The sequence below is a fragment of a genome, unplaced genomic scaffold, assembly GCF_019419815.1.
Source record: "Pyrus x bretschneideri cultivar Hongxiangsu unplaced genomic scaffold, Pyrus_bretschneideri_v1 Contig37, whole genome shotgun sequence".
In the NCBI taxonomy this organism is placed as follows: domain Eukaryota; kingdom Viridiplantae; phylum Streptophyta; class Magnoliopsida; order Rosales; family Rosaceae; genus Pyrus; species Pyrus x bretschneideri.
Genome location: NW_025999690.1, coordinates 1,982,621 through 2,009,374, shown reverse-complemented (window position 1 = coordinate 2,009,374; position 26,754 = coordinate 1,982,621). Strand labels below are relative to the sequence as shown.

Sequence of the window (26,754 nt, the reverse complement as noted above, 5' to 3'; positions counted from 1 at the left end):
GTCCAAATCCAATTCCTCCCTATTTCGTTGAAGTCTTAGTCTTAATCTTTCTTATTTTTAGTTTTGCTTTCTTCGAGCATTAAATAGTGTTTTATATTGTGTTTTTATGTTTTTAAGTCAATTTAGAAGGTTTTAGCAAGCCCTCCTAATCCCCGGTCTAGAACGATCCCTCACTTATCCATTCTACTACAATTGTCAAACGAGGGTTTAATTTGAGTGTCAAGTAATTCTCGCATCACCCGGCCTTGTTTGCCCCTTAAGAGTGTGCTCCAGAGGCTATTTGTGATAGTTCGTCCGCATCAGTGTTTCGAACACGCGAGATGTGCTCAAATGTGATTCCCTTAAACAACTTGGCCAAATAGTTGACAACCATGTGATAGAGCGCTAAAGTACAACTCATGCAATGAAAAATGTCATTGAGTTGGTTAATCACAAGTTCTAAATCACAAAGGACAAGGATGTGGGCTGCTCTTAAGTTGTGAAGGACATTAAGGCCGATGATAAGAGCTTCATGCTTGGCCTGATTATTCGTACAATTGAAATCTAGCTTAAGAGAGAAATACCAGCGGCAGTGATCTGGGGATTGAATGACGATGCCAACACCAGCCAAGGTTAAGGTACTAGAGCCATCAAAGTACATCGTCCAATAATTATCACGTGTTTCTACCATGCCAATTTCGACTTCATTGCCCCCGAAACCATATGAAGAGGGGTGTTGAGCCAAAAAATCGGCTAGTGTTCGCCCTTTGACTACTTTTTGGGGCACATATTGCAAAATGAACTCAAAGAATGCCATTCTCCATTTCCCAATTCGGCTTTTTACTATAGGCCAAGTGAGCATGTAATGAATGACATTTGTCTGGCGATGACCTGCATAACCAAAGGGAGCATGTAATGTCAATGTTTTGACGCGGAGAAAAACAAAAACAAGCAGAGTTTTCTCGACGGCGACGGGTGAATAATTAATCTCAGGTGAATTCAAATTCCAACTAAGATAGAAAATAGCCTGCTCACTCTCGATATTGTTGTCTTGTGCGAGAAGACAACCAATGGATTCCTCGACCATCGAAATATACAACTTGAGAGGCTTGTTGCACCGAGGAGGCACAAGTACGGGTGGGGTTGTGGAGGGAAACCTTGATTTGCGTAAAAGCGTCTTGGTGCTCTTCGCGCCATTCAAATGTGTCAGAATCCATGACTTTCAAAAGCGTGGAGAACACCTTCATTTTTCCCATAGAATTAGCAATGAAGTGGCGAAGGAAATTAATCTTGCCAAGTAAGGACTGTAGTTGCTTCTTGGTCGTCGAAGGTGGAGCGTCGATTATTGCTCGTGCCTTGTTTTTGTCCACCTTGATGCCAGGATAATGCACAAGGAAACCCAAGAAATTGTTGGCTGATAAGCCGAATGCGCATTTGGCTGAGTTCATTTTAAGGCTATGCTGGCACATACAAAGAAAGCTTGTCGAAGGTCATTTAAATAGGTTCGGCGACGTTTCGATATGACAACTACGTCGTCGATATATACCTCTATGATTGTACCAATCAAGTCATGGAAAATGGTATTCATGGCACGTTGGTACGTGGCACCAGTATTTTTAAGGCTAAATAGCATGACTACCTATTCGTAAGTCCTGAGTGACTCTGGGTAACGAAAGATAATTTTGTGAACATCGGTTTCGACGGTAAAGATCTGGTTATAGCCAGCATGACCGTCCATAAAGGACAACATTTCATGGTTGGTCGCGGGGTCAATTAACAAATCTGAAATTAGCATCGGATATTCATCTTTGGGGGTTGCCAAATTCAAATTACGAAAATCGATGCAAATGCGTAGAGCAACGCTTTTCTTTAGCACTAGTACGATATTCGCCAACCATTCGACGTATCAAGTAGTATGAATAAACCTAGCCTTTAAAAGTCGAACTAGTTCTTCTTTTATGCCGAGTTGTACTTTGGTCGAGAATTGCGGAGGGGTTGGCAAAAAGGCTTACAACCAGCTTTGATGCGTAATTCATGCTCGACGAGAGTTCAATCTAGATCAGGCATCTCATGGTAACTCCAAGCAAAACAATCTTTAAATTTGTATAGTAACTTACAAAGTTCAGTTTTCATGGGTCGGGGTAACAAAGCATTGATAAATAATGGCCGAGGGTCATCGACCATTCCAACATTTATTTCTTCTAATAAGTCTTTGACTTAGGCCGACTGTCTTTGAGCTCGGCAGAGGCAACTTGGTACTTTGTTAAGGGAAATGATGGAACCATTATCTCCTTTAATGAGAAACTTCACGAGGTTTATGCCCGAATTCGGTTGTTTGGAAATAGTATAGTGGGGTAACAGTTGTTTCATTGTAGATGAAATCGCGGCCCGGCATTCGGGGTGTTTAGTGTCACACATTGGGATCGGTAATAAGGTCAGCTAACCTGAGTCTCGTCGAATCTTGGTGAATAATCTCAGTGCCAACCTCGATGGCTTTTTGAACCGAAATCTGAGTCGGCCGTCCTTCATCGTTAAGACCTTGCAAGGTGATGTAGCTGATGTGGTCATTGTAGTAATGTGCCTGGATCATGTTAGCTCGAACAACTGATTTTTGGATGGATGAACCACAATCGATTTGCCTTCCCAGAAGATGAAAACTTGATATAACGATGAAAGGATGCATCATGTTTGATGAATCAAATCCCGACCGAGCAGTACGTTATATTTGGTTTTTGAGTCGACTATGAAAAATGCAGTCATGTGATTGCGACCTGCGATATTTACTTCTAAAGGAAGTACCCCCTTGGTTTGGGATTTGTCTCCGATGAAGCTAGTCATGGTGACCCCTGATGGAATAAGTTCGTCGTTAAAGCGACATAGTGCTTTCATGATGAAGATGAGCATGATATTGATGGTTTCTCCGTAATCAATGAAGATTTTGGAGACTGGATATCCTGCGATGTGAGCTATAACATACTAACTGCTTCAAATGATGGAGATTGGCTAAGGAAGAGCAGGGAAACAGCTCGGCAGTAGGTTGCTTTGAATTTGTCTTCTTTGTTTACTTGCTCGTTTTCCTCCATGATGATGAAGTCGACCTGCGTTGCTTCTTCAGAACCACGTCACCATCCAAGAAATTTGGTTGGGACGTGGTTAGCTGAAATTTAGTTGGTAGAACGTGGACCATGCTAATTTCTTTGTTGTCGAGAACCGAATGGCCCATTGGGTCATGGTCGTCGTCTTTCGAACTATCGAGCAAAGTATCCTGTTTTTGAGTGTCCTTAACCTGATCATTTTTCTTTTCAAGTATTGTTTCTGTGTGCGTCCACCAAATCTGTTTCATTCTGATTGCTATCCTTGAGCTCACTCAACATTGGAGATTGATCTTGTCCCTGCGATGCCTTACGGGCACGCTCTTAATAGGCAATTCGGGCATCCTCATGTCTAGGTAAGCATCTAGCCGTGCCATGTGCTCTTTCTCATTGGCCGTCAAGCTGAAAAGAGACACGGCTGACAAGACTTCAAAATGGTATCGTAAATATTGGAGGTCCTTGAGGGAGAAAGGAAGCTTGGTGGTATCTATATCAGTATATAAATCAACCTCGAAGCTGAGAACTCGAGCTTCATGTATATACTAGAACCTGGCCTTCATCCCTAGATCAGCGGTCTTTTGAATAATCTTCTCGGCATCAGGACAAGTTAGTGCCTGGTCAAGAGCCTCTTGACATGCCTTTGGTAGGCCGTACAAGTCATTAGCAGAATATTTCTTGTGAAACTCCTGCATGTACTTCAAGGCTTCACTTAGAAATTGAGGGGAGGGCTCTTGTGAAGGCAACGAAGGAAGTTTGCTTTCCACTTCCTTCCTGAAGTTTTCGAAACAAACCTTCATCTCCATATGCCAAAGAAGGAGTTTGATTCGCTTCTTAGATTCTTCTATTGTGGTCTCAAAATTGTGATTGATCACCTTCTTTTCCTGAAGTAATTCGACCATTATTGTTGGGGGTTATCAGTCATCTTCATTATCAGTTATTTCTTTCGGCTGCCATTTGGCAGTTGAGGTAGCCCGAACCACTTGTCGACGGGCCATGTAGTCTATTCGCCAGCACCAAAGTTTTTGTGATTTAGAAAGTGAGGTATACATGTCTATAGGAGAATTATAGCTATATCATCGTTGGTCACATGGCTCATGCGGTTTGAAAATTTTCTGGCTCGCGAAAGAACTCGAGCTGCTAGAGTTGCGCGCATAATAGTCCTCGTTATAAAATGGTGTGTCGAAATCAAGGCACTGTCTGGCTGAAGGTGACCCGTCAATCTATGCTTGAGGGCCGAGCCCATCGAAAACTCCTTAGTGTTGGCCTGCACCGAGCACATTTTGAGGTGTTGTTGCGGCCGTAGGAGGCAGTCGTTGTATTGTAGCCTAAGTTGGTTTCTCCTTTAGCTCAGTGAAGATAACATTTGCCTTGCACCGACTACATAAAATCATCGGCCCATCCGCTTCCTCTATGCTGGAGTCTACCATGAGGTCAACGATAGCTGAAATTAAATCAATCTTGAGTCGTGGTTGAGAGTTCTACTTTGGGACGTGTTGCATTGGAACGAACTCGGCCTTTCCTTTTCCTTTATCCCCAGGCAGAGGAGCATCTACCATGTTTATTGTTGCCGTAGGAAATGGGTCAGTGTCAACGCCCATTTTCTTTTCTGGAAACTTGAGTTTACTGTTGTCAATCCAGCTTTGGATGGCATCTCGAAATACGACGCAGTTGTTTATCGTGTGCTTGTTTGAGTTATGGTACTTGCAATATGTTTTTCCTTTCAATTCTTCGGCCTTGGGGATATTATGCCCAGGCTAAAATTTGATAATTTTGGCAAGTAGTAGTTGATCAAAGATGGCATCGGCCTTAGTAATATTGAAAGTATAAACTTTTGCTGTTTTGATGGTAGACTCTTCAAGGGGTGAGCGAGTTTTGGCATCTTTGGGATTGGCATGAGCCAACACCTTGCATATATATGGTTTGTCTATTACTATCTCACCTGCGTCTATACTGGCATATTCTTCAGCTTCAGCTGACGCATAACTGACTGTGGGGTTTTTGTAGAATGTTCCTTGGGATGGGGACTTTGAGGCCTTCTCTTCTCGGAGTAAATAGTCATATTGCTCGACATGTTGAGCTAGTTCATACACGTCATGGAAGTTTGCCCCCAGGAATTTCTTTTTGTATTCCATGTCAACCCATTCAAAGCGAGCCTAACAAATTCGACTTCAAGAGAAGGTACTCGACACCAGTTTTTGGCCTATTTAAACCTTGTAAGATAATCCATTGGTGACTCATTAGATGCTTGAGCCATCTTAGCCAATGAAGAAACTGACATTTCCATTCCTGGCCTATAGAATTGCTCATGGAATTTTTCGCCTAGTTCCTCCCAACTTTGGATGGAGTTAGGTAGGAGGCTGATGTACCACACGAATGCTAAGCCTGTCAACAAGAAGTTGAATAGTCGTAGTTTATGGAAGTCACTATTAACATCTCCGCATTGCGCAGTAAACTAAGTTACATGTTCTAACAATGACAGGGACGATTCTCTAACAAAAAGGCTAAAACTGGGATTTTAAAGCCTTTAGGATATTCAAACTTTTCTACATAAGCTAGGTATGGATGGATGAATTTTGGGAACTTCGGCCCTTTTTTTAAGGCCAAATCGATCATTCTTTGGACCTCGTTCATATCGACGGATGTTGTTTTTGCTTTCTAGTCGGATTTGTCTGATCTACTGCTTGATCTTCTTCTTTTTTCCAAGTCGATCGTTTTAAGCTGAGCAGATCTTGTTTCGGCCTGTATCGTTGATAAGGGATTACTCTTAGGTGGCAATTATCAAGAACGATCTGTGAGTCCACCTTCGTAAGCTTTACTAACCAATAGTTCAAGCAATCTATTATGTGCATCACCATTACTACGTATTACCTCAAGTATGTTTTTTACTTCTCAGTTAAAAATCTGAGATTGCTCTTCAAGTCTTCTTCGGAGAAATGATCTAGTCGGTGGATCAGAACCTTTACCACCATCCTCATCGCAATCCTCTACTATCTTGTCAATTAAAACTCCTTGGTTTTGTTAGGGGTTTCTGCATTATGAGGCTGGCCGCCGAGGCAAACTTCCTTTTCTCTGCGTGCCGCACTTGTGGCCTCAGGTGTCACGGCAATAGAAGGATTATGTGCTTGTGACGAGTCATCTTGTCCTAGGTCATGGATTGGAAGGTTGGTCGTGGACTTTCCCATGATTGTTTTCTTTTTAACTGATCATGTCTCAATGGTCATGAACTTCTTAGTTTTAGCACTGGGTTCCATTAGGCATGCCAAAATGTTGACCCTAAAAACTACCAAGCCTACGTGGCACGCAGGCCAAGTAATTAATAAGCTAACTACGTTATTCGGTTATGTGCGGGGTGTGCCAACTCATCGGTTGAGCTCGACTGGAGAGTAAAATATGTTGATGTTGTGTTGAGCGCGCTGCTGATTTTTTGATCTTGCTATTGCAGCCGAGGAAGGAACACGTCTCGACCTTCGGGTTCTAGAGCCTGAAGGCAAGGTTGTTAGTTTTACGAAGTTCAATATTAGATTCGGCCTTCAATGTGCCGAATGTAAGAACATGGTAACACCTCACTTCACCGAGAAGGCTAATGAGATGACCTCTACCAACAAGGACTTGAAAATCCTTGTCAACCAAGACTTGGATAGGTAATCACTCGGTCGAGAAGCAGTGATGTTTGTCCAAACTAAATATGCTCCTTGATCAGCTGATTCTACAGCCCCAGTGTTGTTTATTCAAACTAAAGTTGTCGCTAGTTTTCTTCACAGTGCTGTTTATCCAAGTTGAAGATGTGTCGGCGGGAAAAAGAAAATAAAAATCTCAAGGTTGTTAAGAGGTTTTGAGTAGAGCGAGGGTTTGTGCAGGGTAGTTTGTGTGTTGAATTGGAGAAGCTTTGAATGATGCACTCCCCCTATATATATAGCAGAGAACCTACCTCTGGCCGAACCAAAGATGTATCTGGACTAAAACTCCCAAATCTAATCTATGTAGGATTCGGCCAATCCTAGTTTTGATAGGTTTCTGAACCAATCTCTATAACGAATCAAATTCATTTCCGAGTTCTCAGCGTCTTCAACTTTGAAACCCTTTGTTGCACCAGAACTCAACTTCTTTGCCCTTATCCAAATCAACCTCCTTACAATAAGACTCAGCCAACCTGATTGGGTGGCTTATGGCAGCTGGACGATCCATAGTAATTCTAGAATGGCACTAGACCAAGAACAAACTTGAGCTTGGCCCAATATTTATGGGTGAAAAAGTTGACGATTTTGGTAATTAAAATCATTTTGATAAAGTACCTTCCATTTATGATAAATATAGATGATCAATTTGATTAATTATTTGCAGAGAAAATCTTAAATAATGTTATACCAAATAAATGATCTGATTACTAACATGTGTACAAGTATAATAAGAGTTCGTTAATTAGTTACAAATAGGGGTGCAACTTGGGTTGGGCCAATCCGAACCCGCCCATGTCCAATTCGACTTTAAACCCGAATAAGTGGATTTTTTTTTAGTTATAGCCCGCACGAACCTAACCTAATTTCAACTCGTTCATTGATTGGGTTGAGTTGGGTTGATTATTTGCCCATCCATCCCCAACCCAACCCAACTTGACTAACTAAACCCAATCTAACCAGATTGTAACCCATATCAATTAATGCTCATACTAAACCCAAGTGAGTCAAGTCCAAAAACCAACCCGTTTTCTAATATTTTTTTAATAAATTACCCTTTATAATTACTTAAGCTTTTAGGGAATAAGAGGCTTTGATTAGTCAATCAATATTTGTAGTCTCTAAATCCTAAAGCTTTATAGTAGATGGATTTATGAAATTAAAGTTAGCTAGCTTTGATGCTATTTGGCTTAATTTTTTTAGGAATTCTTGGAAACTAAGTTGCTACAATATTAAACTTGAAAAAGTTGGGCAACCCAAACTCAATCCGAGTAAACCCTAACCCAATTAAACCCGAGCCCAAATGAACCCGAATGAAACCCAACCCGAACCCGAGCCCGAATTGTAAAAGTTAGGTTAGGATTGGGTTGACCTTCCAACCCGTCCAAGCCGTCCGAGTTGCACCCCTAGTTACAAATGGATGGATAATTAAGAAGTTGAACCTGAGAGTGCACTTAAACATTGTTCCCTTGTTAGAATGTATTAAAGATTTAAACAACATGGTTGAAGGATCAAAGTTTGACAAGCATCACGAAACAAGGATGAGAAGGATGAATGGTATTAACATGCAATGATTGGAGGCCTGATGGTTTTGAGTATCACATGAAAAAAAAATTAGAAGTTCCATCATAAAACTAATTGGCAACATGGAGAGTAGCTCAATCTCTTATTAGCTCTTGCATGGTTTGGTTTGTCACTGATGTGGGACTTTGTCCTCACATTTTCACATGTCCCCTTACTTTTCAAGCCTAACACATGGACAACATGAATTGAATGACTTGGAGCACGTGTAGTCGTTGGGCTTCACACATGGGCTAACCTACTTTGGTACCATGAAGAAAGTTGAGGTTCCACCATAAAACTAATTGGCAATATGGGAAGTAGCCCAACTTATTTATAAGCCCATGCAAGGTCCTCCTCCCATCAATGTGGGATTCATTCTCAACATGCCCCCCTCACAAGTGACAAATTTTCAAGAATAATATGTGGACAAGACAAACCGGGTGACGTAGAGCGTTTGTGGCCATTAAGCTTCACACGGGGGATAACTTGCTATGATACCATGAAGAAAGTTAAGGTTTCACCATAAAACCAATTGCCAATAGCAACCCAACCTCTTACAAGCTCTTGCATAGTTTGGTTCCTCACTAATATCATACTTTATCCTCACATTCTCACATCACAAGGTTGTCTTTCACTCTCTCTAGTTTGTAGTGCTCCAACAAGAATATTGCTTGCTCATAATGGAACCATGTTCTTGTGAGACATTGGACATCTTTATCATAGCAATAAGGATTCCTCTGAAATTGCCTATTGTAGTTATTAGAAGGATAAACCAAATCACCATTAATCTTAATGTTGTTCCACCAAGGCATGTACAATGTATCTTACCAAATAGGGTTTCAAATAGTCAACTGTGTGTCTCTTGGTTCCATGATTCTTTCCAATTAGTATTGAATCATGTTGAAGGTAAATAACTTGTCTTAAAAGTTACTTGTCTTCCAAGCAATTTGATTCATAAACATTGACAACTCACCATGAGTTTTAGATCTCTAATAGCATCGCCAATGTAGTCTCTAAATAAGGATAACCACCGTATAAAATGGCTATAAAACAAATATAGGGACAAAATGAATCTCCAATGGATTAAATAGTGAGGCCCTAAAGTATAAGGACTGAAGGGAAATAATGAGATTTATGTGGGATTTCAAGTGACTAGCATGCATATACAATTCTAAATTTATATACATAAGCAATAGAAGCATATTATGACATATTATCAAAGCTATAGTCATGCAAATCCCCTTCAAGAAGCATATGTTCATATATGATTCATCAAACAAAATATTGAAGAACAAAGTGAAGGTTGAGTTTTATACCTCTTGATCTAGACTTTAGACCAAGGATGGACCACCTCCAAGTTCTTTGTTCTTGGAACTCCTTGAGTCTAGCCTCCTTCCTTGCTTCCTCCACCTTGATAGATTTGGAACTCCTTTGATTCTCCTTGAGTCTCCAAGGTAGAAGACCTCTAAAGACCCACACCCACTAGTGTAGTGAGATGGTTGTTGGAATAACCAAAAGGGAGAAAAGATGATTAGCTAATTTTCCCTTTTGGTGCCCAGCCTTGTATGTAGGTAGAGAGAGTGACTTGTTTTCTCGTCTTGTTGAAAAGAACGCACAAAACCCTAATGAAACTTTTTCATTAAACTTTCTTTATAAATGTCAAAGAAGTGAGTCAACAAATTGACTCCTTCTCTCTCTTCTTTCTTTAGTAATGGCCGGCCCCTTAGTGTGGATTTGGACTTTGGCCTTGTATCATCTCAAGTCATTCTATGCTTGAATAAAAGGACCCAATGGGTCCGAATGAACCCGAACTTTTCTTTAAGTCCTAAACGATCTAATTTCTTTAGACTTTCTAATTAATCATAACACTTAATTAATCCAATTAATTAATTCCATCATCCTTTAGTTGTCTCACCACAAGAGTGTTTCGGTGTACAATTATTTTAGGTTCTAATTAGCTAGGCAGTGAGGTGATTGGTACCAATCCAATTGATTAGTATTAATCCAATCACTTATGAATTAAAACTTACTTTTAATTCTCCTTCTTCTTTGATGACTACTTATTTAATCATCTAGAAGAACCCACAAGCCATGAGTGACATCTAATCATATATCATGGCTACCCAAGTTAATGTAGAATTTGTTCGGAGAACCTATTCAGTTGGAATTACAATGTAATTCGGTCCTTCTCTAATACAATACTCACAATCACTTTACTAGGGTATGGATACTTAATGTCCAACCCCTAATATGATTATATCAAGTTATATGATTCTATTGAGTCGTATAGGAACACTTTCCATCATTACGCTCGATGCTTCGGCCGAAGATTTCCGAATCATATCTAAGAGTATTCATCCTCTCATAATGAGGATTAGAGATCCCTTGTTGATCATTCACATGCCTCTGAGAATAAATCACTGACCCCAACAATGCATAGAACATATCCAAGATGAGATGTGGTCACGTCTCATTATCAAATGATCAACAACGTATCCCCAAGACAACTATGATGTCTCAGGTCAAAGGATTACTTACATTATTCCAACCAGTAGAGTTACTTGCTTGACATGTGAGCAGACCTCCATGCAAGTACTCTCGTTTGATTGTGTTCAGTGAACTCATTCCCGTAATGAACACCTACATACTTGTTTTAGTGTCACTACACGAATGGCATGAGACTTTCCATCCTTCCATTTGAAGGGGACATAGTAGGTACTAGTCTATGTATTGTCAGTATCCCTCTAACAATCCTATGACCAGGAACCTTTTGGACATTACGGTTATGTGAAAAAGGTCACTGCAGCCTAACATCATTAGATTACTTCTTCCATCGATCCATTGTCCATGGATTCACTATTTAGGATGTATATCGTTTATTAAGATAGTCCTAATGAGTGACTTTGCCTTTTTCTGTATTAGAGTCATCTATACATACAAACATTGTCCTGAAAGGTTTCTTCCAAAGATTGACTTTTCAGGGCATATCTCCAACAAGGACCCACCGGGTACATAATGTATATTCTCACATATAGGGATTGCATAGGGACACAACCTTGAGTGGAAAACAGGGCCCACAATGTTGATTGAAGTTTTTAATGTTTTTAATTTACTAAAAAAAAAGTTACCATAAACAAAAAATGTGCACCTTGAGTGGAAAAGGAAGTCCATGAACTTGATTGAAGATTTTAATGCTTTTAATTTTAGCACTTTTAATTAAATAAAAAATGCTAACATAAACAAAAAAATATGCACCTAATCAAAGAATCACATAAAATCATAAAAACTTCAAATTTAGACATTCTACCATTAGGACAATCCCATTAGAGGCAATATTCCTTCAATGACATAAAGATTCTCTTTAAATCCTTAGATGAGTACTCAAAGGTGGTGGTATGAGTCCCTAAATAGGGACTTCCATTAGACATGCTCTAAGATAATTTTGAGGTAAATTTTATGCTTTCACATGTTTGAGCTTTATTTAAGTGTCCAACAAATCATAAATATTTTTTATTTATTTGAAAACGAAGATGCTTGCATGTTATTATGATTGGAAAAGTAAAAACTCTTTTGATTTCTATAATATAGAATCAAATACACATATGACAAAAGCCTGACATATATAATTTGAGAAACTTTCGTGCGGTGGAAGTAGTTTTCCCTACTTTCCCAAATAAAAAAGGTCAAAGCTTTAGTTAGGTATTTGTGACATGAACTAAGGGTTTGACACTCAATCAACTAACTAATTAAGTTAATCAGATTATGCACCTATAATCCAACTTAGATTCGTCTGTAGTTAAATGTGGAAGCTACTTTGTAGTTTAATTTACTTGGTCTCCAAGCAGTAAGCACACTACATATATAACTTGCTTACTTTCAACCAGGAGCTCCCCGTGTGCGAGTTGGTAGTCCATCTGACTTCCATTCTTTTCTTTATTGATACTACACACTTTGTATGTATGAACACATTTTTTTAGAAAATGAGAAGGAGAGAGGGGGAGAGAGAGAGAGAGAGAGAGAGATTTTTGTTTTTGGTTTTTGGTTTTTTTTTTTTATTTTATATTTTTAATTTTAAATATTAGAGATATTTTAATATCACCTGTCACATCCTGGCCCGGGCCCCCATCACAATCCGGACCCGCTCCACCACCGTAGCACGATATTGTCCACCTTTGGGTGCACTGTTGTAACGCTATTTTAATTTGGACTGCTTTAGGCTTTCTGCTCTGAACTAGTGTCTCACTTACGCTAACACTTATTACTTTGACCTTTTGTATGCTAGTTTTTATTCGTTCGTACTTTTACGTTACTACTTTATTAGCTTCCGTACTGTGCACATGGCTACGTCACTTCCACGTGACGGCCAGCACGCCCTGATCTTGTTCGGGGTGTGTCATCACCTGTAGGTGAGGTTTTAATAAAAAACAGTAAAATTTGGACCTGTGAAATTACATTATTGCCCATTATTTTTTTTGTATGATAGAAGATTAAGTTATCTTTACATCCTCTTTTGATTGACAAAAAAAATTTCATTAATTAATAGAGATAATACAATCTCAGCATCATTGATTTCATGTATGCTCGCCAACTTTGAATTCAACAGAAATGGATTGCATCGGTTTCAAATGTCAATCTATTAGTATTTTTTTTTTAAAACATTTTTTTTTCTTTGTGTATAAGGAAATATATTCTATATTTTTTTTGAGGAAATATATTCTTTATACGTATTATATCTTATCATTATTCATTTGAAATGAATTTAAAATTTTCTTATTTATAAATAAATAAAAATATTATTAAATTGTATTACCGGTTTCTTTGAAAGTGACAAATGCACGAATTTTTTAATTCGTGGGTTACTCGAAAAATCTATACTTAAATCAGATAAAATCTAATTATGAATCTCTAAATGTTGATGATGGTGGTGGATTAAATACTTCAATAATTGGCGTTGAAAAGGTCAAGCCCGCCATTTTATATTTTTAACACCAAAAGTTCTCTTGTGAGATTGCAAGAAGCTTCAACAAATATCCCACCACAAATAAGTAGTCAAACATTTTGGACCCAAAAGACAAAGTAGTCAAAGTCTGCGTACTGCATAATAAAATTGCTTGATTCAGGATATATTAGTCAAAAAGGGAATGTAATTTATCGTTTCATTGATGTTGATTGTTCATTTGAGGATGAGTTTCTAGTTTGTGCAGGATATTTCCGGTAAGGTTTTTATCGATGCTCATTGAGCACACTATTCTCAGGATGTACGTAATCTTTATTTACTTAATTAATACAGTACTTTGTTTCAAAAAAAAAAAAAAATTGCTTTGTTTGGCTTCAAAATTTATCATTGATTGCCAACTTATTGTGAAACTAAATCTATCCTATTTTCTTCAATAAATGTAATATTATTTGTTAAAAAAAAAAAAAAAAAAAAAAAACCAACAATAACAACTCAAGTGCTATCTTTTGATCTGTCAAATAATCTTTTTCCAAGTTTGAGTATTACCTCATAAATGTAATTTGAAGGGTAGAATCAAAACTTGGAATCTAAATGCACTTTTAAATTTAGAGGCGTTTTGATACAAGCGTCTGGTTTTTTTTTTTTTTTTTTTTCATTGATTAAACATTTGTTTCTTTTAAGAATTTGATCAAACATCTTTTCTATAATTTCTATAATTTTATTATGGGTAAGTTTGATTGTACCATCATTTGATTATATTGGTACGTTTGATTACCTATAATATGGGTACATTTGATTTCATCATACATTTGAATTTCTCGTACATTTTGTTTCTTGGTACATTTGGAATCTAAATGTACCATAAGTTTTAAATACATTATTTATATAACTAAAGATATTGTAAAATCTCACAAGGATATACACAATCACATTCCTATCTAATTTAGGACTGCAACACTCCTCCTTGAGCGTGTAAACATGCTAAAAAAATGTCGCATCAGGTTTTCAACTTTCAAACAAACAGTTGATGACATCATCGGCACAATGAGAGAATGTGAATCTCAAAACAAACAAAAGAATACATAAGGGTAAAACTTACAAAATCTCGCTATGGTAAGACCCATGATAGCATAAAACACAAATAGTCTAAGGTGAAAAATGAGGGTTTGCATTAAGTCAAAACTTCCTTTATGACGCAAGTAGACCGCACACACAGATAATACCAGCCCAGGATAGCTACCTCGTTAAAACTTTGTTCGGTAGCAAAAATTCAAAAAGAAAAAAATGATCCTGATCATAGGAAAAAAGAGTACATTAAGATTAAGTGAGTATGTTTCTAGATACTCCCCTTGAGTTTGACAAAACTTCCAAATGAAAACTACAAGCAATTCAAATCAGATAATTTACTAATTCCTTGAACAAGCTTTGGGAAAGTAGATATCGACAATGACTTCGTAAAGAGGCTGGCAAGGTTGTCTTGAGAATGGATTTACTTGACTTCAATCTTCTGATGCTCTTGTTCCTGATGTGAGAAGAAGTATTTTGGCGTAATATGCTTGGTGTTGTCTCCTTTGATGCAACCCTTCTTGATCTGGTCGATACATGCGTCGTTGGCTTCATAAATTGTTGTAGGATTGTGAATGACGAAATTAAGTCTGCAAGTGTGTTGAATATACACCATAACGACTCTTAGCTAGAAGCATTCACACATAGCTTCATGTTGGGCGAGAATTTCATCATGATTCAAAGAAATCACAACTAAGGTCTGCTTGGTTAACCTCCAAGATATTGCGGTGTCTTCAACAGTATTAGTTTGAGAACGTGGCTTATGCAAATTAGATAAATAACCTGCATTAGCATAACCAACAAGGTGAGACTCAACTAGAGGATCAAGGGGAGGCAACGGTTTCACTTGAGGATGCATAGAGATTCAACAAGCCCAAATTTGCAGTACCTTTGAGGTAATGAAAGATGTCTTTAACACTAGTCCACTGTTTACATGTAGACATGTTGCTATATCTTTTTAAAAGATTAACAGTGAAGGGGATGTTTGGTCTAGTGCATTGAGCTAAGTACAATAAAGCATCAATTACACTCAAATGGAAATTTCAAGCTTCAAAACCTCTTCTTCATCATCTTTAGAACATGACGGATCTTGTTTTTCAACAAGTATGCAAACGACCATAGAAGTAAGCGAACGTTTCTCTTTATCCTCATTGAAGCGTCTAAACACCTTATGGATGTAGTTCGATTGATAAACCATAATACCACTTGAACAATGCTCAAGCTCCAGCCTTAGGCAATATTGATTTTTCTTAAGCTTTTCGAAAGTCCCAATAAGATTCTTGTCGTCAACATAAACTGCAATTGTCACAAATCCAGAACGTGAGTTCTTAATAAACACGCACGAGCATAATTCATTATTCATATATCCCTGACTAACCAATACTCACTCAGACAGTTATACCACATCCGCACATATTGTTTCAATTCGTAGAGTGAATGCCTCAATCTAATAAGAAGGATGTTCCGTAATCTAGAACTATTTAATCCAATCAATATAAGTCATTCGGGAACTTTCATATAAATTTCCGTATCAAGATCCCATAGAGATACGCGGTTACCACGTCCTAAACTGCATACTCAGCTTTAAGAAAACTACTAAACTAATAAGGTAGCAGAACATTATAATGTCCATTACAGGGGAATACGTCTCCTTGTAATCAATTCTCAACTATTTTATTCTCCTCGTTACGCTCCCTTACGAAAATCCACTTGTAGCCTATAGGCTTCACATATGGATGTGTAGGAACTATGGGCCCAAACACCTTGTGTTTTACAATTGAATCAAGTTCGACCTAGATTGCTTATTTCTAGTTTAACCAATTAGTTTTACATCGATATTCATCAACGGAATGTGCTTCAATGTCATCGCTTAGCATGATATCAATAACTATAATGTATGTAAATGCATCGTCGACTATTATCTCATTCCGATTCCAAACCTCATCCAAGCATAATAGACCGAAATCTCACAATTCTTGGGAGTAGTTTCGTCTTTTTCTAAACACTTTTGTAATGTAGAATAACCTTATGCGTTGGAACAATTGAGTAGGCGATGGTCAGATTCATACTAGTTTTACTAGGGTGTTTCGTAGGCTTCCTCTTTCAAGGTTGTGAATTCTTCGAATCAACAGGTTTGCCACAGTTAAAGGTAGGATTAGATGATTGGCTAGTCGCAATGCATGAAGCCGTGTAGCAGATGCGGCCAACAGTTCTTTGGGGGTAACTCATCCTTCAGGGGTGATGCTTTGACGTATGTGAGGTACATATATTCTTACTGACACGTTTGCAGCTGATATATGTGATTTCTTCACTTTTGCTAGTTCATCAGGTATGCTTTAAGCAACGCTTTGTAGATCTAAAATATGACACATTTAGTTCCAGACTATCGAGTGCAGGGATCTAAATGAGATATAGTGGGGGTAATCCATGACAATTTGCAATGTTCTTTAGAAACGTTAACGTTTTTATCTTCCCCTATTGACGGGAAAACTGTCTTATCGAAGTGACAATCAACAAAACGTACGGTAAAGATATCATTTGTCAAAGGCTCTAAATAGCAAATAATGGATGATGAATTATAACTGACATAGATTCCAATTCGTATTCGTCTCTGAGGACCCATTTTGGTACGTAGTGGCCGTGCTATTGGCATATACACTATGCACCCAAATATACGTAAGTGCGAGATGTCAGGCTCATACCCAGTAACTAACTATAATGGTGAAAATGACTGGGTAACAATAGGCCTCAGATTGACCAACATAGCTGCATGCAAAATTACATAGGCCTAAGCAAAGACCGGGAGATTAGTGCGCATGACCAAGGCCTAAGCGATCAATTGAAGGCACTTAATGAACTTTTATGCTAGGCCATTTTGGGTGTGAAAATGAGGTAAATGATGTTCAAATTCAAACCCAACTAACATGCAATGATCATCAGAAGTCTACGGTGTAAACTCTCCAACATTATCCAGAAGAATTTGACTTAATCGGATAATCAGGGTGGTGAGCCTAAGCTTAATAATTTGTGCTAGAGTTTCTCAAATTCAGCATTGGGTAGGATAATAGGAAAACAAGTGACCAACATGTTGATGCATCAACTAACACCATAAATTATTTAAATGGACTACATGTTGGTTCAATAGGTACACAAATATCCCTTTAAATCCGCTGAAGAAACTTTAAGGGGTCATGGATGATCTTTGTATTTAAGGGTTGAGTTAACAATTTCGCCAAAGATCAAGCTTTAAATGGCATATTCTTATGAATGATTTTGAAATTTCTAGTAAGAGGATGCCCTTTAGATGATTGAGGATACAACGCATCATATATTTTTCTTAATATTCTAAACGATCATGCCAAAGTAAGCAAGTACTCTGAAACCCAGACTTTTGGCTGGTAACATAGCAGGCCTCCATGGCTCATATTGTTGAAACATATAATCCATTCTGAAGGTGTTCCATCTTCTCATGAATATGTTTCTAGCTCTATTCATATGAAATACAAAGATATTGCAAACCATTATCATCAGTGGTTTCAGCATGATAGTTATTCTCTTGAATATCCTTAAAGCTAAACGACATCAGTCTGTAACGAGGTGAGAAAAAAATCTTTTTAATGGTTAATTTAGTACCACTGGACAAAATGATATTGGTAATGTCGTACCCTTCAATCAAGTTGGAGTGGCCTGAAAGGGTTGTCAGAGGTGAAATTTTAGGTATGAAGCTAGTAGAACTATCTGCCAGACGACTAACTTTCCCACAAGATATAGCTAGAAATAAATTAATTGAATTGGTCACATATATAAGGAAAAATTCAAATTCCATTCCTTCAATTAATTATCAAGAAATAGTATCTATAAAGTAATTATCCAAAAGTTTAAAACAAAAAACCCAAATAAATAATCCAAATACATAGAAAATTGTTTGAAAAATTAAACCATGAAAAATAAGGGGTTCGACCACTTGTGTGTTCAGCCATTCATGTGTACAGCCACTAGGGGGAACTCGGCCAACATGTTTAAAAAACTGAGCAGATGCCTCTTGAAAATCATAAATCTCAGTGGTTGTGCCTTTGGTATTATCCACTGGTGCAAATTTTGTCTCAATCTCTAACAACGTGAATGATACTCATCAATAGCGTCAAAGGAAGCTTAGTAAGCGCAAGACCAACGTTCTTTGGACCCACAGTGGTGACAAATATCAAGATCAGTAGAAGCTTGATTGGTATAAGCTTTGCACCTATTCTTGAAGTTAGAAGTCTTTAATTGATTAGAGGAACCTTTAGTTCCTTACCGCAATATGGTGACGTTCACGCAATAAGGAACCTTTAGTTCTTTACCACAGCATCAGGAGCGTGCTAGACAGGGAGAAGATAGAATTTGTGATTATATGGTGATGATTTCTCACCACATTGTCCCTTTATTTATAATTGTGAGGAATGGAGAATCCTCGTCTTTCAAGTAATACATGAAAACTAGGAAACTCTCTAAACGATATATAGAATCCCAAGGATTTATACAATCACATTCCTTACTAATTTAGGAGTGAAACAGTTCTAAATTAAGAGTTAAAAAAATAAAACATTTTGTTTCAGACAACAAGAACGATGACATTGTTTGTTTTTTTGTTTTTTGATTTTTTTTCTTTGTTTTTTTGGTTTTTTTTTTTTTTTTTTTTTTTTTTTTTTTTTTGTTTTTTTTGTTTTTGTGTTTGGAAGTGGGATTTGAAAAGGATCACCAACGAGGAACTTTTATTAAAATAAACACATACTTACAAGCCAAACCAAGACCCAATTTATTCCTAGAAACAAACAAAGAGCGGGCCTAAAAACAAAGAATTGGGAAATTCCCGAGCAACACCGCCGGAAACGGCAGACAACAAGGAGAACATGGTGGTGTGGGAGACACCCGAGCCGGATACAACACCAGAACTCTACACACAAACTCAATAGAAAACATGCTTAAAAAAATGAAGCAAGGAAGGGCCATGAAAAGGGATATCCACGGGGGTTGAAGAATTGGGAAAGCCACATAGGAAAATTGGAAGAACCAGCAGCAGATGGAAGGGGAAAAGAAAGAAAAAACAAAAACAAAAAGCTACCCATCGATCCTAGCCGTAGCTAGAACCGGCGACAGTAAAGGAAAGTACGATCCTGATCAGGATCACTCACACAAAAAGGTGAGAAGCACCCTCAAACAGAGGGAAGATCCTGAAAGCCAGAGAGGGTTCTGGAGGAGCCCTTTCGTCACGGGTATAGATAAAATAGCTCTTTTCCATTTTTTGTTTGGTTTAGTGGGCTAAAACAAGTATAGTGTGCTAAGATTGACTTCCACACGCATGTTAAGGAAAATAATTTTTTCATCCACTCTAACCAGGACTTTTATTGAGAGACAATTTTTACACTTTTTTTCCATTCGGCACATTTCTTCCTTTGGGGTGTAAAATTTCAACATACATCCAAAATATAGCATCATGAGGATTCCAGGAATGATTTTATTTCTTTGATACTATATATCTTTTTGACCGTTTCTATCCGGCGGTTTATGCCAAAAAAAAAAAAAAAAAAACATTTGTAATGTGCCTTTTTGTAAATTACACATTTTGGACAATTGAGGAGAATGATTCCCTTACCACATCCACATGCCATATGATTTTCAGTATCCGTTGCACCAACAATTACAGCCACATATAGCATCATTAATGAATGGATTAATGTAATTTTTTTTTTTTATACTTTTAATCTGTACTGCCTACCATATGGACTGAATTTTATTTTTGAACAATAGGGTAGCCAGAAGGCTAATACTGTGCATGGGCATGGCTGGACCATTTTTATGAAATGTGCTGCTATTCACCTATTCATTTTTATCTCCTATAGATTCCTTGTTAATATTTATTTTTTGATATTTTTTAATTCATTTGATGAAATAGTCAAAAATTAAGTAAAGTGAGTGAAGCAAAAAAAAAAAAATGTGAATAACACTTTCCTTTTTGAAATAATGAATTCTTTTTAAAAAACTCCTTTTTAAATCCAACTTTTGTGCACTCATTAATACAAGTTTGTTTTTTTTTCAATACCTTAAGGAAAGAAAAAAAAAAAAAAGGTCCGAGGATAAAGCAATTTTGATATGACAAATCTACACTTGAAATTGTGAGAAAAAAAATATTAGCAAATAAAAAAGAGCCTTAGAAATTCAAAAATAGTGATGTTATTCTTACCATAATTTTATATCACAGATAAGTTGGAAAGTTAGATCATTTAATTTCAATTTTTTTATTAATTAAAACATTTAAATAATTTTAGATGGCAGAAGAAAACCCTCGTATATTACAATCATTATTTAATTAATAATTTTATTTTTATTAATTATTGATTTACATTTTGAAATTAAATGTTAATTAATTTAGATGATATGGCTATCCACATCAGATGCCACTTAAGATGATATACAATTATGGTACAAAAATATGGTAAAAATAGTATTATTCATTTTAAAAACACCAAAGTTGACCAAAGGCGACAAACGTTTTAATTTCTCTGGTTACACGCATACTCACACAACGCATGCAACACGCACAAGATAGGTGATTAAATATTGCTAAAATGGGGATGATGGCTACTTTTTACTGTCGGCCTCCGTAGGGTATGTGACCATATAAAGTGGGGTTTCCCGTGCATCAATCAACACACAGAGACATAGCGTTTGTGCCAAGCAACTCAAGCAAACTCTTTCCCTTCCTTCCTCATCATCGGAGCCAGTTTTTGCAATCGGTGAGTCCTCAAGCTCAAGGGCCAGAGCTTTTTCAGTACTGTTTATCTGCAGTTCGCACTGCAAAAAATATATATCCTAAAGTTTACAATTAGTTCATCACCATCATCTTCTCTCTCTCTCTCTCTTTCTCTCTCTCTCTCTCTCTCTCTCGCGGTCATTACATAGAGATTTTGGGTAGCAAGAGTTCAAATGGATGATTGAGGTTGAGTTACGTATGATCAAGAAGAGCTTTCAGTGAGTTGTAGAACTCAATCAATCTTTTCAATTAAACCTCTTTTATCATTATTTTTCCCTTTTCCTTTTTCCACAAAAAGGTTAAAACGGAAAGATGGTTCGAACTCTGACATTTGGGGTAAATATTCACAATCAATAGAGCTACAAACCCTAACAGGAGCTCCATCATAGATGGATCAACATTTCATTAGCCTCTAGATAAATATTTTTCAATCGTATTCAACCAGCTTTTTTCTTTCCTTCGGAAAAATAAAAACCTACTTGAATATATTTTAATTACATAGAACTAATTGCTTGGATCTATATTCAATCCCTTACTAATTAATTTCGTTATGTATTTGTATTAAGTGATCAAAGAAGATGTGGAGGATTAAGTTTGGAGAAGGTGCAAACGACCCCTTGTTGTTCAGCACAAACAACTTCCATGGAAGGCAGACATGGGAGTTCGACCCAGATGCAGGTACCGAGGAGGAGCGAGCAGAAGTTGAAGCTGCTCGTGAGCATTTCTATCAAAACCGCTTCAAGGTCACGCCTAGCAGTGACCTCCTATGGCGTTTTCAGGTAATATTAAATGTTTCTAATAAATGAGTTATAGCTACTTACTAATAAAGTGCAGTGTTATTTCTTTTTATATAGAAATGATGACAAGTTTTAAGTTCTATTGTTGTGTCTAAATTTCATTCCATAATGTAAATATATTGTTTTATTAAAAAAATAAATAAATTATAAACTTCTGATCTTAATTGCTGAATATATTTATGCTATAAAAATAATAATTAAAATGAATCTCGAGAGATTATGCCCTTTCAGATAACAAGAATTATGTTCAACGTTTACAAATTACTCCACCAAAAAATTTTAATAATTAACATTGGTCAACTTTTGTGAACTTGGAAACTCCCAACTGTTTATGTGTGAGACTGTGAGTGGTGGCCGGGCAAAGAAAAGGGAACTCCGTGTGAGATGCATGCCTCGTTAGTTTGTGGGTTGGTGTAGCATTGTTTTTGTTTTCATTGGGTAGGTCTAGCATTGTTTATTACCCGTAATGCTAGATATTATATATGTAGATAAAATTTTATAAATTAAATAATATGGAAGATGATTGATTTATTACTTAAGCTTTAATAAATATGTTTATTGCTATTAATGACGCATCACCTAGTTTACAAATTTTACCTACAAATTTAAACTCCTTAACATTAACTGTCTTTTTTATTTTTTCTCCCAAGCCCTCCTTTTATTGGTCAACAAAGTTGGCCCCTAGTTGGAACTTTCCCTTGAACTAATTGGACTTTTATATAGGTACACTAATGCTTACGATTTCATTCTTTTATTTTCTATTTTTAAATAGAAGTGAGCTTTCATATAAAATTTATAATTTAAAATTTAGAAGAGGACAAAATTTGAGTTGGTGGGTAGGTAAGCATAGAAAGAGGTTTTTTCCGAATCTCTTTCACCAAGATCACCAGATCAAGTGGCTCGAATCTTTGAAATTTCATCAAACGACAAAAAATTATTATAACTTTTAAGAGATCAAAACAGATGAGCCGTTAGATGAAATTTCAAAGATCCGGATCACTTGATCCGGTGGTATTGGTGAAAGAGATCCAAATAAGATCTCTTTATTGTAAGCATATTATACTTCTATTAAAAATTTAGCTTAATGATATTTTATATTGCATTAATTCAAAGAAATTAATAATCAATTTTCATATGTGATAAGACAGATATGGACTTGTATTATTAGGTGAGTGAAAGGGAAAGGGGGAAGGATATCATGATTGCCTATGACTTCTCCATGTATTTGTATGATGACATATCAGATAAACAATTTATTTTTTTTAATTGGGTACAAATTAATGCAATGTTTAAAAATAAATACTAATTTTATTTGACTAATATATATATTTTTTACCATGACCAATTGCAGATTTTAAGAGAGAAAAACTTCAAACAAGAAATTCCTCCTGTAAGAATTGGGGAAGGTGAGGAGATTACATATGATCAGGCCACAGCTGCATTCAGAAGGGCTGCTACCTTTTGGAATGCTTTGCAATCACCCCATGGACATTGGCCTGCTGAAAATGCAGGCCCTAACTTTTACTTCCCTCCCTTGGTGAGTAATTTGCTCCTTATTTACCATATCGTAAAAAATTGAGACGCTGCAAGTGACAGTAAAAAATTGGGTTTTTGGTGCACTTGTATATGACAGCTGACTAATTGTTACTTTCTTTTTTTTCCAATGCCAAAAAATTACAGGTCATGGCTGCATACATTCCAGGGTATCTCAATGTTATTTTCTCAGCTGAGCACAAGAAGGAAATCTTGCGTTACACATACAACCATCAGAATGAAGATGGTGGGTGGGGACTGCACATATCAGGCCCTAGTATGATGTTTACAACATGCCTTAACTACTGTATGATGCGTATTCTCGGAGAGGCCCTGATGGTGGGCGTGACAATGCATGCGCAAGGGCACGAAAGTGGATTCTTGATCGTGGTGGTGCTTACTATTCTGCATCATGGGGAAAAACTTGGATGGCGGTACGTATAACATACTTGTTGATTTAAATAAAAGTAGTATTTCATACTGCAAAAGGATGCACGCTTAAGGAATGTATCTTAAGAGATCATTATATTGTTCAAATGGTTTAACTTGATTTGTATTGCAGATTCTTGGTGTGTATGACTGGGAAGGCAGCAACCCAATGCCCCCGGAATTCTGGACAGGGTCTACACTGCTTCCTTTTCATCCATGTAAGCACAATTTTCTTCCACACCCTAGTTTTTTGTTACTCAAAATAGTTTCATGTCTTTCTAACTGGTATTACTTCATATCTGCAGCAAAAATGTTCTGCTACTGTAGGTTGACTTACCTACCTATGTCTTACTTTTATGCCACAAGATTTGTTGGCCCGATCACTCCTCTGGTTGAGGAATTGAGACAAGAAATTTACTGTGAACCTTACAGCGAAATCAACTGGCCTAAAGTGCGCCATTGGTGTGCACCGGTGAGTTTACCTCTTTGTCCTTGCATAGTTCTCGCTATTGTTCAACTTTATTATGTTCTTGAAGAAATTTGTTCACATGCATAAACTAACTGTTCTTTGCATTGTTGACTAATTCAGGACGATAACTACTATCCCCATGGTCGTGTACAACGTTTTATGTGGGACAGTTTTTACAATATCGTTGAGCCTCTCCTAAAACGCTGGCCCTTCAAGAAGATCAGAGACAATGCCATTCAATTCACAATTGACCAAATTCATTACGAAGATGAGAACAGTCGCTACATTACAATCGGATGTGTGGAAAAGCCATTAATGATGCTTGCTTGCTGGGCCGAAGATCCTAGTGGAGAAGCTTTCAAGAAGCATCTTCCTAGAGTTACCGATTATATCTGGCTCGGAGAGGATGGAATCAAGATGCAAAGTTTTGGAAGCCAGTCATGGGATTGTGCTCTTGTGATTCAAGCTTTGCTGGCTGGCAATCTAAATACAGGAAATGGCACCTACCCTTAAGAAAGCACACGAATTTCTTAAGATATCTCAGGTACATATTCAAGTCATGGAAACTGTCTTTGACATACTCAAATGTGTTGAGATTTTCAGTTGACCTAAAAGTACACATCCTATATGTAACATTGTAGGTGAGGGTGAATACTTCTGGTGACTACCTAGCTCATTTCCGTCACGTTTCTAAGGGCGCGTGGACATTCTCTGACCGAGACCATGGATGGCAAGTGTCGGATTGTACCGCAGAAGCACTGAGGGTGAGTGATTTTACTCGTACACTTAACTCAAGTTGAAGATTGTGCCTCTCATCTATGATGAAAACGTTGCTAACTTGTAATATGTTTTGTTTCAGTGTTGCTGCATTTTTGCAAATATGTCCCCAGAACTTGTTGGTGAGCCAATGGAAGCTGAGTGTATGTATGATGCTGTCAATGTCATCTTGACTCTTCAGAGTCCAAATGGTGGTGTATCAGCCTGGGAGCCAACAGGAGCACCAAAATGGTTGGAGGTAATAAAAATTGAAAATCTTAATACTTTTTTTCAAAGAATTTAAAAGATTTCGTCATTTCACTATGTCTCATAACTTGCATATACTATATTGTTTTCCCTCTTCAGTGGCTCAACCCTGTGGAGTTTCTTGAGGACCTTGTCATTGAGTACGAGTACATCGAATGCACTTCATCTTCGATCCAGGCCTTAACTTTGTTTAGGAAGTTGTACCCTGGCCATAGAAGGAAGGAGATCAACAATTTCATCACAAGGGCAGCAGACTACATTGAAGACATACAGTACCCTGATGGCTCATGGTATGGAAACTGGGGAATTTGCTTCGTGTATGGTACATGGTTCGCAATCAAAGGGCTGGAGGCCGCTGGTAGGACATACAACAACTGCGAGGCGGTGCGCAAAGGTGTTGACTTTTTGCTCAAAACACAAAGAGCAGATGGTGGCTGGGGAGAGCACTACACCTCATGCACAAACAAGGTACCAATCAAGTTCATTAGTAACGAAAATGTAACATTTTTGACCTTAAAGAAAGCATAATCCTAATATTTTACTTGTTCTATGTCCTCAGAAATATACAGCTCAAGATAGCACAAATTTGGTCCAAACTGCACTCGGATTAATGGGTCTGATTCACGTCGACAGGTCAGTATATGATTTAAACATTTTAGAGGTGTTCTGTTTTACAATTTCCTCCAAACATAAATTTCTAAATGATTTTTTTTCTTTGTTATAGGCTGAGAGAGATCCAACTCCTATTCACCGTGCTGCTGCATTGTTAATGAACGGTCAATTGGATGATGGCGATTTCCCACAACAGGAACTGATGGGAGTTTTTATGAGGAATGCTATGTTGCACTATGCAGCATACAGAAACATCTTCCCATTGTGGGCTCTTGGAGAATACCGCACGCTGGTTTCGTTGCCTATAAAAAAGATTGCTTGAGCCTTGGATCACAAGCTAAAGGAAATTCATTGGACTTGCCAATGCAACCAGAACCAATAAAACCTAGTTCTTGTTGTGTCATTTTTTTTCCTTTCGTCTTTTATATCTGTAGAGTTGATGAACTTGTAACCGCTAAAGAATGAAATCTATGCAAATATATATATATATATATTTTACTTAAACGCACATGTATCATGCATTGCGAAATGTCATATCTCATACAAACTAAATGAATACGAGGTTTCCTTGAAAATCTGTTACATTTTAGTACTTTCTGCTCTCCAACTTGATTCACTCCCCATTGAAACGCTGTAAGAAATGGGCAGTGATTAAATATATAACCAAATTCCAGTTCACACCATATGAATCTTCATTCGATGCCGGCTTTTTACTCTTACAGAACCTGAAGGGTTTATTCTACTTTTGTAATTAAATGTCAAGGAAGGAAG

General features: G+C 37.3%; 2 protein-coding genes across 2 annotated transcripts; one reads left to right on the top strand and one right to left on the bottom strand.

The window, feature by feature from the left end:
• Positions 1 to 1,010: 1,010 nt before the first annotated feature.
• LOC125480894 lies at positions 1,011 to 1,427 on the bottom strand. The gene has a single exon (XM_048592135.1). The coding sequence runs from the start codon at positions 1,425 to 1,427 to the stop codon at positions 1,011 to 1,013; it is 417 nt and encodes a 138-aa protein (XP_048448092.1).
• Positions 1,428 to 20,948: 19,521 nt separating this feature from the next.
• On the top strand, positions 20,949 to 26,487 carry LOC103927760 (beta-amyrin synthase). Its single transcript, XM_009336700.3, is given in 14 exon segments — positions 20,949 to 21,103; positions 21,687 to 21,899; positions 23,269 to 23,454; positions 23,598 to 23,775; positions 23,778 to 23,884; positions 24,013 to 24,097; positions 24,185 to 24,351; positions 24,469 to 24,834; positions 24,836 to 24,892; positions 24,990 to 25,112; positions 25,208 to 25,363; positions 25,471 to 25,839; positions 25,931 to 26,004; positions 26,096 to 26,487. Coding segments are annotated over 13 exon segments (2,115 nt in total). The 5' UTR covers positions 20,949 to 21,103; positions 21,687 to 21,698; the 3' UTR covers positions 26,142 to 26,487.
• The last annotated feature ends 267 nt before the right edge of the window (positions 26,488 to 26,754 follow it).